The 16,103-nt window shown below is 41.0% G+C and overlaps 1 protein-coding gene across 4 annotated transcripts in view; it reads right to left on the bottom strand.

Annotated features, from left to right (window-relative positions):
- FAM107B (family with sequence similarity 107 member B) overlaps window positions 1-16,103 on the bottom strand; it is a 124,865-nt gene that overhangs the window by 39,829 nt on the left and 68,933 nt on the right. Inside the window, exon 3 of one of the 4 annotated variants that reach the window (XM_039386054.1) lies at window positions 8,340-10,164. The exons of 2 other annotated variants lie outside the window; for them this stretch is intronic. In XM_039386054.1, coding sequence (XP_039241988.1) covers window positions 8,340-8,349 — 10 coding nt within the window. In that variant the 5' untranslated portion in view covers window positions 8,350-10,164. Of the gene's footprint in view, window positions 1-8,339; window positions 10,165-16,103 lie in introns of those variants that run through there. One more of the 4 variants, XR_005565343.1, reaches the window with a different exon arrangement.

The raw sequence follows: 16,103 nt of genomic DNA, 5'->3' as shown, positions 1-16,103 counted from the left end.
TATTTTGCATAAATTGTTCTCCTCCTCCCTCAGTCTCCATGAGACAGAATGTTCTTTCCCAATACTTTACTCCATAATCTCATTAACAGTCTCTTCTTCCCTCTCCCATTGGGCAGGTTTTGTATTCAGATAGAAATGTCTTCAGATACTGCCTGGTGGTATCCTGGAAGCAATCACATCCGATTGGAATTGAAAATGTTATTTATCTACTGTGATTTTGCTGATATCAAATATTCAGGTTAATAGTAAAGACAGTGGTGGTAGGGAAATTGTAACAGCTTTGGAAGGATGTAACGTACCCATTTCCTTCGTTTACTGAGCAAACATGCTGCCCTTGGGCAAACGAGTATCAGATGGCTAATAGTCTCTGTGCCAAGGGGAGCCAGGAAGCAGACGGTTAATGAAGCCCAAAGGGTACTGGAAAGAGGCACTGGGATAGGATTGGCAATCTTCTTTCAAAAACCAGAGCCTCACTGGTGCAGCTGACCTACATTCTGCAACTCGGGGTTGAAGGCCCAGTCAAAACATGCATAAATTAAATAATGGGTCCATTTCAGCTGCATCTCCAAGCATCCCGTGCTGTTGAGAACAAGCTGTCTCCTCTCGTGTACTACTCCAGCACAAGCCACAGATGTTAAATGTGATCCCAAACCACTGTTTTCACTGGCCTTTTACAGACCAGACTGTACCTTGCCAGAGCTTCATGTTAGATTGCTATTTATTGACTCCAGTGGTGGTGAGAAATCCAAGGTTTTAAATGACCAGCATAACCCTCGCCTTTGAAATCTAATTCAAACCAGTTTTAAGACTTCCTTCTTATGAGTAATTCCCTTTAACCAGGCATCTATTAGATTTAAGGAAGAAATCATACCAAGCTTCAATTTTCAAACCCATTTTTACCCAATGTAATCTTTCCTTAAAAGACTACAAATTTTCTTCATGATCTGCACATCTAAATATCTTCTTGCACAGCCAGGGGCAACGTCCGCGTATCGAAAGCTTGCAGTCTGTGGGTTTCGCTGTTTTACATCAAGAGCAAAGCACATGCAGGCTCAAAATAATCCCATGCCTCCATTTTTCACTTCAGCTAAAAAGGGTTCAACAAGACACATCAGAGGAGAATGCACTGGTGTTGATTTGTATTCCAGAAATGAACAGATGCTAAAAAATGAAAATTATTTAAGCAGAAATCTTGATTGCTATTCTCTGCAGAAGGGTTGCTGTAACATGAGCCTTTTGTTTGCTGAAGAGGCAGATAAATTGCACCACTAATTTGTCCCATATAACACACACTTATTCAAATCTTTATAACACATGGAAAATGACTCAGTTCTAACGCTCTAAGTGAACACGCTTTCAGCTGTTATTCCTATCAGCATTGCAGTAAGAGAAGTAAGTGAAGGCAGAGTAGGTCCACAAAACCATCAAAGCAAAACTGATTTTATTTACTTAGATAAAACCCCTGAAGCAGGCTGGGCACAAAGTGGAACAGACATTTTGTTTATAGATCAAATTTATGAAAGTAATTATTATCTCAAGTTCACGAGTTGATTATTATTGGAACTGATTCCAGATTTTAGAACTACTCGAGTTATCTTTTTCTATCTTAATCACATCCCTGATTTTTCATCACTTTCTCAGCTTTGGAATAACTGTTTATTGAACTGAAATAATTATTTGCTGAATTCACTGAAAGAAATAACAATCAAAAAAATATCTCCAAATTTGACAGAAAGAATACTGAAAAATTTTGCTTGTTTCTCAAAAACACTTATTTGGACCTCTTAATCAATAAATTTCAACAGGTCACAAAGAGGGAAGCCTTAAGGTGCTTAGATCAGGGAGGAGGGAAAGTTAAGTTAGACTTCATTATGGTTAGACTACACATTTATATAAAACTTATTTACAAATAAGAGTTTTCGCCATTACTTTTACGTATATATAATCCAGTTAAAATTAATGTTTTGATCTGCACAATCCTAAAGACCTACCCCCATTTATACATTCAACAAAATACTTAAAAATTGTCTTAAAGCAGACAACCCAAGGCATTCCACCCTAAACCAGCTCTTTGCCAACCTTGAATTTGCAGTTATCATTTCAGTCTTTTTGCCCCGAGAACCTAAAATAAATTCCCCTGATCTCACCCTGGACAAGACTCACTCCTGTATCACAATGATGCAAAGACAAAGGCACAAACATACTGGATGCTTCCATACCTCACGGAGCCACCAGTTAGACCTGCAGTGAAGACCACAGTAGTACGGCTTTACCACTCACCAGAGCACGATCAGATTCACACCAGCCCTAGGTCCAGCAGAAGCCTTCTGGCTCTGGTTACCTGCACTATTCTTCCTTGGAGAAGCAGCAAACAACTCTTGGAGGCACAAGGCCCCAGGAGCTAAAGTTCTCCTCTTCTTCTTGCGACAGCCCAGCTACCTGCACTCGGGCAATGGACACAAGTATAGGATGGCCCCTCTTTCCTGGCCTACCTTTTATCCTCACCTTTATTGGCAACAACAGAAACCACCTGGGTCCCTATATCGGATAGCAGAAGCCATCCTAATTACCCCGCAGCAGCTGCCACCCGCTCTCCCCCTCACTTCTCCCATCTCCCTGCACCAGCCCTGCTTTGGAGTCAGTAGTTGCATCCGGGATGCGACGGGAATGAAGCTCCGGCTTGAGAGGCTTCAGTGCCAAGAGGAGTCCAGCACGGAGAGGTGGAACCACCTTCTAATCTCAGCCTCTGTTGGCTAAAAAATACCAAGCAAACATGGGATTACGTGCTTTTGTGTACACATCAGGATAAAAGGAGGTAAAGATGGTCAAAAAGATATGGCTGCATAAGTGACTGCAGGAGTACAAATGCAGGTGTGCCAGGGGGACGTGCCAGAGGCTTGGGAAGCACAGCAGATGGACAGCCACGACAGGCATGTTACAATGAGGACAAAGATTAGAGCACTGTAACAGAGAAACCTGAACTGGTTTAACTGGGTCCTTCTCCTTATAAAATAGTTATAAAAAGAAATGTGAGATTACAGGACCAGCTGAAACTGCCGTGCTAATAAAACACAGGAAACCATTGATCTCAATAAGAGTTATTTGCCGAACGCTTACAGAGAAACGAGTCTACAGGGCTAAAATATCTTATTAGTTATCATTAAACTTTTTTAAACATGTACAGATCCTTGTGAAAGTTAAAGATAGCAACTGGAGAGAACCCACACCCAAATGATTCTACAGTGATAGCTGGTTTGCTGAAATTCTGAAGGCAGAAGATACTGAAGTGTTTCCTGCATAAAAGCAAGGCTGACCATTTTAAAAATCTTTCCACAACCTGCCAAAATAACTTAGACAATATCACACCATCTCAAAAAAACCAAGAATAACAAGGAGTTCAGAGAAAAAACCCAGAAGTAAATACAATTTATTTTTTTCTTCACATGAATGACTGTGCAACTGAGATCCCTTTAAACCTAAGCATCTCTAACAGATTAGCCAGTAGCATAGAAAGCCAAAAAGCAGAAGTAGAATACAAAAGGAGAGATGGAATTTACTTTAACAAGGTCTAAAATAGATCCTGGCACATCTCTGCCTCAGGAAAAAATACTAAAAGACACTTACCACGGAATTTTGTAAATATGGGTTGATGCTCACATACCACTCAGTGTAACATGCAAAAATTCACTGTCTCACGAGCTCAGATGCACACACATACACCCGAAAGTACAAATTTATGCCAGCTTTTGCCAGAACCAGTCAGACGTTTTCCTTTATGTTCACAGCTGCTGAAGTACTATTTCGTCCGCACCCTATCATGTCCAAATTCTCCTGGCTTTTGAAATGATGCACGCTTCCTATTTAAAGCTTTGAGCTGGAATGGATGGTTAACTCATTTCACAAAGAGTTTGGTTATACATCTCCCTTGATGAAAAATTTAAATTGTTTGGCTAAGAAGCAGTGTCTTTTTACCCCAAGACGCTCCTCCAGCAGCAGTTCAGCAAAAAATGCGAAACAAAACCAGGGAAAGGAACCAAAGTGTTTTGTAACACAGAGAGGGTTTTGGTTTGTTTTCATAAAGTTCAAACAGAAGAATTTTTATGACTTAAGTAAAAGGAGTGCAAAAGGGTTTGGAGAAGGAAGGTTTCCATTAAACAGATCAGGACTGGTTCAACAGTAATTTGAGCTCCCCATGAGCTCACTTTTTGCTGTGCCACAGTCAGGAGCAAAGCAAAAACTTCACAAAACACAGGAGGGAACTGATGACAGATGAGAGGGCAAGACGCAGTGCAGGGGCCAGCTCTGAAATAGTTACTTGCACCATAATACAGCCTGCCATGGGAGAGCCTTTCCCACATTTTTAAAGCTGAAAACGTAAAGAGCACATTAAAGGAAATTTAACTTGAGTGGTGAACCAGGAACTAAAAAAAATGGGCTGGAAGAAAATGATGGATTTTCCTGTGCCTCAAGGAGCAGCCCTGGGAAGTCTGAGCTCTCAACAGAGAATCCCACTTGTGGTCACCAGATCTCTCCATCTGTAGGGAGTGGATTTCCCTCACCCTGTGCAGGCTGTCACAAGAGGCTGCTATCAGCTGTGGCAAACCCCCCCACAGGGACACAGGGATGATGTAAGGCAGCTCATGTGCCATAAGCTCAACTGCTCTGGGGGTCTGGCTGAGACACCTCAGCTTAGGGAGTCATGTTTCACCTGCATCTAAGTCAGCTCTGATTCATGGTAGAATAATCATTTTGATGGTGAAAAGCAACTATTAAAAATGCTTTCTTGCAACAACACTGCCAAGAAAAAGCCGAGCCAGGAGACTCTCTGACAGCATCTGCAATTTATGGGAAATGGGCAATCAAGAAGCCCTCTTGGGCCAGGCTCAGTGGTAGGTAACACTCCCTGGAGTTCATCCCTGGCCACCAGAACCCACACTGCACAAGGGCAACCCAAGTACAGTCCCACTGGTTCCTGCAGTAGGTGATGAACGTGACCCTTTGGAAAGAGGGCACCACAATCCCACAGCATCAGCCCACAGGAGGGTGACTAGGGGACAGTCACATCAAAGGTGTAGCCAACAGGAGTCCCAGCTCACATCTGGTACCAGGGCTGCACTTATAACAGTGCAGATGTTGTCTCTGTACTCTCCCCTCCTGTGGTACACACAGGATGGCACCCAGGGACCACTGGGCTCTGGGAGGCCACAATAACTCCTGGTTTGTCGGATATGGATCTAAGAAGACACCACTTCATCTCAGGCAGCACAGCAAGTCTCCCTTCTGACAGCTTAACATCTGACCTGCAGATCTGTGCATAATCAGCTCAGTGTTAGGACCCGCAGTTAAACCTCATTCATTGTCTGAGCCCGAAGATTAGAGACAAAAACCAGGAGATACAAGAACAAAAATTAAAGCAAGGCAGGCAGAGTTGTTGTTTCCCTCATTACTCATGACTGTAACTGCAAGCCTAAGGACATCCACTTGCAGTTAGCACCAATACTGGTTCAATCACTTCTGGAGAAGGGGGCAGGCTGTTACTGGTCGCCAGCAGAAAAAGATGAGAATTATCAAAAACCTCACAGAAGTTTGGAGCAGGGAGGTTCATTCCTCCTGGGGGAGGAAAGATGAGTCGCCATCTGCACTGAAAGCCCAGCTGCCCAATTCCTGCTCAGACAGTTTAAATCCTGAGTTACTCCCTTCACATGAAGACCTTACGTCAACAGGAACCAGGTTAATGGTACAGGAGGAGGCAAGGCACAGGTTTTGCTGAACAGGAGTTTTTCTCTCCCAAGAATTCTGCAGGTGGCATCCTGGATACTGCAGTAAATTGAGACAACCCTGGAAGTGTTCAAGGCCAGGCTGGATGGGGCTTGTGGAAGGTGTCCCTGCCCATGGCAGGAGGTTGGAATGAGATGATCTTTAAGGTCCCTTCCAACACAAACCTTTCTGTGATTCTACAAACCTTGGACAGACCTTACAAGAATGTCAGCAGGAATCCTGGTGTGGAACTCATACTTTTTGCAGGTACAAAGGTTTTAAATATGGATTGGCTTGATAAAGGCAACTCTTTAGCACACCAGTGCAAGCATGTAAATGTAGGGAAACGCATAAGCTGAATAACCAAGATTTCTTTGCATATTGAGACTTGCTAGGCAATTCTTCTTCAGCTTCACTGTGGGATGGAAATGTAAAGGGAAATGTAAGTATTTTTGATAACCAGTAATAATGACTTAGGAGAGTCTCTCTGATTTTTATATATTACATGGGAAAGAGGCCAGACAGAGCATTTAGTTAATTAAAGTTTTATTGATATTAGTAAGTGGTTGGTACCTTTCTGACATCCTCCTACCTTTTTCTCCCTGTACAGTGTGATCCTTAGCCTTCCTTTATGTACAAAACAAAATGAAAAGAAAAAATAACTATGTAACTTCCTGCAAGAGACAAATAAAAAGAGCTACTACAAATATAAATAAATAACAATCAAATTCAACATTCAACATAGTCATATCCATAGAAAGACTAATTTGCAGATGAAATGGGCAAGGACCTTGCCTAGGCTGCTAAGGCAAAATGCTGTATTAAACAGATAAATTTCAAATAAAAAAAACAAAGGCAGGAAGTAGGAAAAAATAATGAGATCCTTATAGTCTGCAAGTCGGCCAAATGTATCAACCCTTGTTATATTTGGTTTTCATGTGTTACTCACTAGGCATGTTCGTGCACTGGGAAGAATACCAGATAAAACATGTGGTTATTGGCCCGCAGAGATAACAACGCTAGAATGCAAGCTCTGGTCTGCAGCAGCTTTCCTTAATAAGTATTCCCTATTTAAGCAAAGATTGATCCTACATGATGTGACAGGCCACTGATACAAATAAATTGCTTTATGATATAATCTGCGACTGTAAAAAAAAGGCAGCCAACATATACTCACCGTGGGCTTACTGAGTTCCACACTTGTGTGTCTAAGTTTCCACTTCATGTAAAATCAACTTTTATCTCTCTGTGATACAACCCAGCAGCACGTTGTAATCAATTTTTAATCTTTCAACTCAAAGGCCTGAAGCCAGTTTACAACTACATTACAATTTGAAATAATAGGAGTTTCTGATCCATTCCAATTTTCAATCCTTTGTGTTGCACATGTCATTGAATTAACCGAGTAGCTCATGCAGTTACAGAAAGCTTTGAGAGGGGAGTGATAAATTAACATTACCCTTTATTTTTGTAACCAAAGGAGGGGACTGAAATATATTGGGGTTTTTCCCACCTTCAGCTTTACAAAATTTAATATGGTTCATTGGTCAGAAAGTCAGCAAGAACGAAAGCACATCTACTGTTCCCCATCTCGTCTACCCACGAGTTGGCAGTTAAACAATGCTGAAGGAAATCGGTGTGGTTTGCTTGCACAACAGCCTTTCTAAAAAGGTAGCAACCATGTTGTAAAGCATTCACACAAGAAGTAGGACAACTCTAGGACACTATTCTGATGCCCATATCTTAGTGAAATCAGTATGGCTCTAGCAAAACCAGACTGCGAGAGTCACCACAGGGACTTCCCTTGGTACAAAGTTAAGCTGCAAAAGCACAGCAGAACACACAGTCTCTCCAGAGAGACTGTGCCATAACCAAGGAGCAAATAAAGGGCCAGGTCAAGATTTTAAGAAGTTAAGAATTTAAATTAAACAACCTTCTTGGATTTCTTGTGTGATATTTTAAGTGTGCACTTGCACCCCTCCTCATAACTTTTGGCTGGTTTCAGCTGAATTTTTAAAGGGTTTGAAGGTTTTAAAGGGTCTGAAGCCTTCACGAAGCTCTCCTACAATGTAAACCGGTGGCTGAGCAATGAAGGACTTCAGCCAGGAGTCCAGGTTCTGACAGGCTTTCAGAGACAACACAAGTAACAGCCTTTGGAAGAATGTTAAAAGCAAAAAAAAAGCAAACAAACTTTTGAATTTGAATCAACAGGAAATTAATTGTCAGAAAAACAAAACCAAGGTTTAGGAAGGCAAAACTAGAGGATCCCCACACTGACCACACGTGAACTGCATGACAAAGGGATGTAGTTATGCAACACAAAAGAGGTCAAATATGTGATGATGGAGTGAAAGATTCATGCAAGCTTATCTCGTGCAGATCAGCTAGAAAGTTTACAGCTTCAGGCAGTAGCAGAAATACGTATGGTACAAACATATGGTACCAGCCTTTTTTTGTAGTTGTTGAAGTTATCTCACATTTCATTTTCTTTCCAGGCTAGTATTATAGTCTGACCCACTTTCTGTCAAAATTTATCAAACATGAAGATGAAGAAACGATCAGCTCTAATGTAACCTACCTACCTGCCTGCATTCCTTCTGAAAGTAGGTGTTCTGTAGGACAGTTCTGGCTTCTGGTTAAAATACAAAGACCTCTTCTATTAGGAAAAACACACCAATATGATGAAAGAATCTGAAACTTAAGTCATGTTCAAAAACCGCTTTCAGTCATTCTACAAATTTCCTGTTGTTTGTTATTTACAGAATTGGCATCTACAATCTAAAGCATCTTTCACTTTAGGGGAAAAGAGACAAACTACTAACCTTTAACAAATTGTCCTGCATGGGACAATGTAACAAGGTCTAACTCTGCCACAATGAGAATAAACCCAGTTTAATCCTCCAAACCCTAGATTAAATTATAAACCCTATGCAAAGGTAAAGAAAGCCCTTTTAAAAACATTCTTCTACCCCTCTTCTAAGGACTTCAAAGTAATAACACTTAAATCTAGTCTAGACTTTCAATGTCCCAAACTTGAATGAGTCAAGCTTTTCAGCTTCCATTCAACCACTCTTCATTCAACAGTTTGTTTACAGAAAGATATTTAAATTGTTCTGAAGAGCACCACGGCTCATTGTAGGGCCTTTTGATTCTCTAGCATGCACTGTCACTTATTTACTTTAGGTTTTCCATTATTCAAGTGCTGGCTAGTTCACATTCAAATGAATCACAAACAGCAGAGCAAACAAGACAGTTAAGGCAAAGAAACTCAATTCAAACAACATCCAGTCCAGAAGACATTTAGAAGCCCAGAATACTAAGAGAATTTCTCTTTGCTTTTTAACTTGGCCAGCTTAGAAACGAAAAATTTTCATTATGAAAGTCTGAAGTTGCTTAAAGTTATACAGAAATGCCACTAAAAACTTCCTACCTCTCAATTTTCATCAGTGACACAAAGGCATTGACTGAAAATGCTAGATACTGCAATTCATTAAATTCTTTCCAAAATTATTTCCAAAGGAATTTCCAGAAAGGGGGGGGCAAATCCCAAATCTTGTTACAGGACTGCACTGTTCTCCCAGAATGCACAAAACTGAAGTAGGGCAGCAACTGTGTGAGTGCTACCACCCCAACAGAATGCAACTTAGAGAAGCAAGGGAAAACTGTGCTTTGAGATCCATTGTCCTTTACATCAAAAAAGTAAAGATGACGGCCCTTGAGATCCAGAGAACTTGCCAAAACCAAAAAACACATTTATGCTATGCTCAGACTAAACTGCAATAAAAATTAACATTTGACCAAGACAGAGAAAAAAATGCCATTTAATGAAGCTGCAGTTGGTGACATCCCATAAAATGATGCCAATCACTTGTCTTTGAGTCAGCTCCATTCCCACATTTCCTACAAGTGCTCTGAGTGACTCACACCAATAATCTATGTGGGAGATAAGTAAAGGAAATCTCTAACATGATTTTGCTGCAGCTTTTCAAGATGAAGTGTAATTTGCCTGGTTCTCTTTATATGAACTTCAGTTATTTGAAAATTTAATTTTAATTCCAATTTGTCTTTAGGAATTTTCTCAGAAGCAACAAGCTTAATGGGGGTAATGCAGCACAGACAAAACTGGCAAGTAAGGTAATGATCTGGTCTAACCAGTTCATGTTTTCAGTAAGAAGCAGCTTTTTAGGCTGCCTACTTGCCTAAAGGCAATTACAAAAAGATGATTTCTGTATTAGGGTAGTAGTTTATGCTTGAAATATAAAGTTTATATTATCTGTTCATTATGTTTCCATTTGCAGTGTTTCATCTGTTTATTCTTCTCTTGGTTCAAAGTCCCAAGTTCAAATTCTATCCTTGTATTAATTAGTTATAGCTGTAGGCAAGTCAATTCAGCCTTTGTTCCTCAATCTGTAAAAGAAGGACAATAATAAATATTTATGTACTTTAAATAGATATTGGAATGATTTGTTTACCCTGACACAGTCAGTTTTTCAAATATACCACTCTAAAATTCTACGCAAAAATTACCTATTTTAACCACATTAACCAGAATGATTGTAAATGGCTTGTTGAGCTCTCATATCCTTTCCTTCCTCAGGGAGACCATTTCCTACAGCACACTTCTAAAGCCTCCCATTTAGCAAGCCATGATACTCTGAGCTCAGTTCATGGCATCCTAACAAACAAGCAAAAAAACCCACCACACAAGTATATTGATTACAAAGACATTTAATCTTAAGTTTTTTTTAGTGTGCAGACTTTTTTTCCAGTCCCCTTCCTGGGGGAAAATACCCAGAGGAATACGAGCTCCTTATGTCATTTCTTTTACAGTGATAAGTTCACTGTGCTATTCAATGTTTTGTTGACCAGTATGCGTAATCTGGTGTGTATGCACTTAGGGAGTAAATTCACTGCATCTGTGGCTGTTTTAGCAACCAATTAATCAGCTTCCTATTAGGAAGAGGAAATACCCTAAACACAAGTGAAATTTTGGAGACAAAATAAAGATGAATCTCAAGCTTTGTGAAGCATTAAACCTGAACGGGAAATCAGCTGAGGCTTCTTCATCATTAGAGATAAAATAGGAATAAAAGAACTCACCACCGGCTCAAACTTTAATTCTTAATTCTACAAGTGCTGATGTTACTTGCAATAGGGAGATTAATATCCAATACTAAAATGGGAGGAAGGGTTTGGAATGATCCCTTAAAGCAGTTATTTAACAAAGTACCATTTTATCAATGCACGCTATGCCAAATTTGATGGGACTCTTTATTAATTCAATTTCAATGGTGAAAGGAATAAACTCTTCGAAAACACACACTCCTCTACTTCAAAGTTCATTCTAAACTCTTGCCTTTCGGTGCACAGAACAGGCATTACACATGTAGCCCTCCCTCTGTATGCTACCAGATGCTGGCAGTCAAAAGAATTAAACATTTAAACAAAGCCTTCCATCAGTACAAAAATAAAAATCCACAGGACAGTAAAACAGGTGACAGTATTGTGCTTCAGGAACCAGAGTTTCCTTTTCTTGCATAATTCTGAGGCAAAGGAAGGGAAAAAAAATGATTCAAAGAACAACTTTGGTGAAAGCTGATATGAGGATGCTTCAGCAATTAAAAATTATGTACAGCAGACACCCAGACCTTAATTAGCATAACATTGTAAACCTGGGCATCCTTCTGGGGCAAAGCTGTGTCCAGCCCACACTGAGCAGACCACAGCCTCAGCACCACAGAAGTAAGAGCCTCTCCCTGGCAGATGCTGCCTGCAGTCATCCCGTGCTACCAACTCTGTGACAGCTTTGAGGGAAGGAAGAACTACTCAGCCATAGGAAATCATGGCAGTGGATTAGGAAGAGACTAGACAGACACAGGAATTACAATTTGAGCAGAAAATTTAGCTACTTAGGTATCCATATGGCTACAGCATAAGAGGTCCTCCAGGTTTTAAATACATTACTCTCTTTTCAAATTCTTCACCCCATTTCTTTAAAAAGCTGTCTCAGTATCCCTGACCTGGCTGACCTTTGACTCTGCATTTCAAACTGGCCCCCAATTTTTAGAGTTGTCTAAGACTTCACAATTAAAGTGACAGCAGTTGCAGAAATTTTCTAGAGAAAAAAAAGCACTGGTGCAACTTTTATTAAGCCTCGTTTTCTTTGAAAATAAGATTTACTATGTAGGCCTGTGCTTCTCCTTGCAATATTTTTGGCTGAAGCTGGCAAATGGATTACATTTAGCTAAAGGAACACGTCGTCTTGGATCTGTTAATCCTATTAGTTACCTGGAAATAGGTAACAAGGTTGAGGAGATACCTTTTTAGTGCTTCTACAGAGAAAAAGTAGACCTAACTATCTGGAAATTGTATAGATCCCTATGGGACAGCTTACAGTGTCAAAATTTCTTCCTGCAGTGCAATAAACATGAGCAATGAAGCACCTTTATATAGATACATAAAGATACACTGGAAGTTTCACTAAAAAGCCGTCTCTCCAGCAAAGCAGCTGCATTCAGTGCAAACTGATCTCTGATGCAAGAAAAATTTTTCTATTTCAACTCTCAAAACTACTGAGCAGGTGTCACAAAAAAACCCAACCCACACCAACATGCTTCACCTTCTGTGTCCTCAATATCTATTCACACACTTTTCCTTATTTAAACTGCAAATTCCTCAGGGTAGAGACTGTCTCTTTAGGACAGTGCTAGGCAGGAAGGGCCCTTAGGCAACTGGAAAACAAAACAATACTTGGCACACTTATTTTCCAACTTCATGTGCTGACTTGTCCTCACACTCTCAAGCAAGGAAATTTATATTATTCTGTTTACACACTACATTAAAAAAAAATATATAATCAGTCATTGCACTTTGAAGGTTCAGCACTTCTGCATGACTATGAAAAGGATGTAGCATCTAACACAACCAGCTGATGCCTTCAACTTTTCCCTCTTTTTGTTGTTTCATGATTCACTAACTACAGAGAAAGCAAGAGGCCCATGAACTCAGATTTGAACTTCCCCAAAAGAGGGTTTTGATCCAGTGGCATCTGTAACGTGCTTCAGCCTTTTAAACTAAATCCTTCACTTGAGACTGACTGGCACAGACATTCACAAACTCCAGTCTTCATAACAAGCTTCAGGGCTGGCTTTCTTGTTGCTAAACTTCAGAAAAATATTTTTTGAGACTCTTCGATGGGATGCAGCTTCACACCAAGAGGAAAACGCTTTCTGCTCTTCAGAGACATTGAATATTTTTAATTCTACAGCTAGCTTTTAAGGTATTTTCTGAAAAAGGAAGAATATGTTTGCTTATATTTTGCGTAAGAGTTTTATGACTTGTTCAGCCTTCTCGTACTTGAAAGAACAAACAGATCAATGAAGAGTAACAGGCATGCCAAGACTGCCTTTGGAGAGCCACCCTGCTCCCACAGTTGCCATCTGTGGTAACAAACAGCACACAAGGACAAGCCCTTGCACAGCCAGGGCTTCCTTCCAGAATACACCGGACTCCCTGCTCCTGAACACTTCTAATCAGGTATTGTATCACTGCACTGCTCAGTATGACAAAGGACACAGGAGGATGATGGGACAGTGGAAGGCAAGCCATGCTCACCTTTGAAAGGTCATCTCTTTGCCTGGCAAAGCCCGCTGCCTACACACCCGAGACATCAGGTACATTCCCGTTTGCTTCTGCACATTACATTTGGCCTCAAATATACTTGAGGCTTGGAAGAAAAAGGTTGTTTACTTTTAGAAGTACCAAAGCACCACCTCCCAGCCAAGAAATCCCAATACTACCATGACTCTTTCCCTATCCTTTCCTCCATTGTCACCCAAACCTGGATACAGATTTCTGACAGACTGTTTTCAGTGAGCAGCAGTGATGTGCCAGGTATTTTGAGAGTTAAAATGTGTATTACAGCTTGCATTATATGTCAGAGCTCATCCTCAAGGACAAGTAACCTCAAAGTTCTAGGATTGAAAAAAAAAAACCCAATTGTAGTATCATAAAAGAAATCATAACCCAATCAAAGTCCCCCCTATTCTCTCCAAAAATTAACACCACAAATCCCAGTGGCTTCGCATGGAAGTTGTCTTTCTTCTTCTTCCAGCAGCCAAGTCCCTAACTGCACCTCAGGGTGAGCCCCTACTCTTCCTTGAAGTGGACCAAGGAGCTCATCTACCACAGCAAGTCTGAAGGACATTGCAGCAATGCAGTGCAACATTGAGCAAATCACCTTTGTCCCCAGTGACACTTCAGAGGAAACTGAGGTAGCAGAGACATATTTCAGAGGAAACAGCAGAGCAGTGCACACATTTGAAAGGCTGCTCAGCAAGTTGCCCCGCCAGAAAGAAGAAAATTTCCTATGGCTCAAACTAAACTTCCAGCTCTTCAGAGGTACTAAACAGTAAAGCTGTACCTCTGTGGTCCTAACATGCAAAGCTACTCCAGACCATCCATTCTGATCCCTGTCCTTAAGTGCTCCACTCAGCTAGAGGTGCACTTCATCCAGCTGACAGCATAAACTCCAGCTTCCCTGAAATCTTTTCAGCTTGTTTAGAAGCATCCAGCACAGGCACTGGCCTAGATTAGGAGTGCAGTTATGCACACACGAATGGTCTTGACCCACTTCTCGCCACATCGTCCTGACAACTCAGAGCTGTGAACTCTATTTATTATTAGCACCAGAACAAAAGCCTATGTATGTCCATAAGGCCTGACAAATACCCACTCACTGTACAGGCAAGGAATGAAAAGAATTGTTCTATTATTTCCCATCATCATCCTACCTCTCGCCAACCCACTGAGTGCCATTGCTGCTGAAATACCTTTGACTGGCAATATTTGCCTCTACTTCAGAGCAGATGCAACAGGGCCTGCTAAGTTAGTTGGCACTAGTGGGCACTGGTGAACTGAATGTCCTTGAAGATGGACAGAAGAACTCTCAATATGCAAGTAAGCAGAATCAGCTTAATGTGGGTTTCCCTCTAAAAAGCAACAGTTTCCCCTCCATAAAATATACTATACTGCAAAGCAGAGCTTCAACCAAAGTCGAACATGAGCACAGTTTCTCCTTCAGAAGCATTTGTGGGTTTCAGCTCTACAGCTTACAAGAAAGGTAAGCAATTCCCAGGTATAAGGTAAAAAATAAGACTCATCCCACCACAAAAAGCAGTAACATTGCTCTCCAGTGCATTAAAGCATCCCTGATAGCAGCAGCACTTTTCATGCTTTGTCATCACAAGCTCTCTACAGGACTCTAATGCAGCTCACACTGAGGGGCATTAAATTTAAAAGGTTGAGATTGGATAAAGGGCAGAACAGAGGTTTTACAGTTCATCCTGAAGGCACATATGCTGCCCAAAACTGCAGTGTAAATGTAAAAATAAATAAATTGAGCTTGTCTAAAAGAAATAGATTTGCTCCCTGTTCCTAAATGACTGTGCTATTCCTCTTTTTCATGAGGAGCATGTATGTGCCCAAAAGGCAACCTTCTGCCTTCACATTGCCAGAGAAATTTTTAAAATGTAAGCAAATACAAGAGTTTTGTTTCTAGGATAAATAAAGCTAAATAAGGTAAAGGTTATTGCATTTGTGCTCCCGGATGACACCATGAAACTAGGATCCTCATCCCATCTAAGCAAGCTGATGACCTGCTAAGACTCAGTAAACTCCATGCCACACTAGATCTAGCTACCACAAAACCTGCTCTTTCAGCTGTAGACCCAGGCTTAATCATTAGAGTAACTACTGATTTCAAGAGTTATTTTAATATATGACACTGACCGGCAGACAAAGCACTTTACACAACTGCTCCAAAGTCTTTGTGACTTGTTCTTTTATAGACACAACTTGGAAACGCTGTTCTCCCACCTGTGAATTTCCTACCCTTCAGTACACAAAACTTACAGCACTAGCCTAAACACAAGAAGTAGTCTGTCAGCTCAAAACATGTTTTGAAACCAAAGTAACAACTATGACAGATTTCGCAATGATAACCGTCAAGCACCAAGCACAGCGCTGTAAGGGAAAGCATTACTTCAAACTTTTCTCAGAGTGACAAAACACAGAGGTAGCAGGTACCCTCCAGTGCTTCAAACTGTATAGAAAGAGTAAGAAAAGACCACATCCTTCCTTTTCTTGCAGACACCAATGCCCCCTGCTCATGTAACCCCTGCAACATTTCTGCCACAGCAGAGCTGCCGCACGCAGCTCCCCACTGTCATGCAACACCCACAGCCCTTCACACCAACACCCTGAAGCAGAAGAGCAGCCACGTGAGAACAGCAGCTACGTGAGTGCCTGTGCATAGCACAGGGAACAGCAGCCACCCCTTTAGAAAC

The sequence above is a fragment of the Pipra filicauda genome, unplaced genomic scaffold (assembly GCF_003945595.2).
Source record: "Pipra filicauda isolate LSUMZ 115617 unplaced genomic scaffold, ASM394559v2 scaffold119_size3216105_pilon, whole genome shotgun sequence".
Lineage (NCBI taxonomy): Eukaryota > Metazoa > Chordata > Aves > Passeriformes > Pipridae > Pipra > Pipra filicauda.
This window is presented reverse-complemented; position numbering and strand designations above follow the sequence as displayed.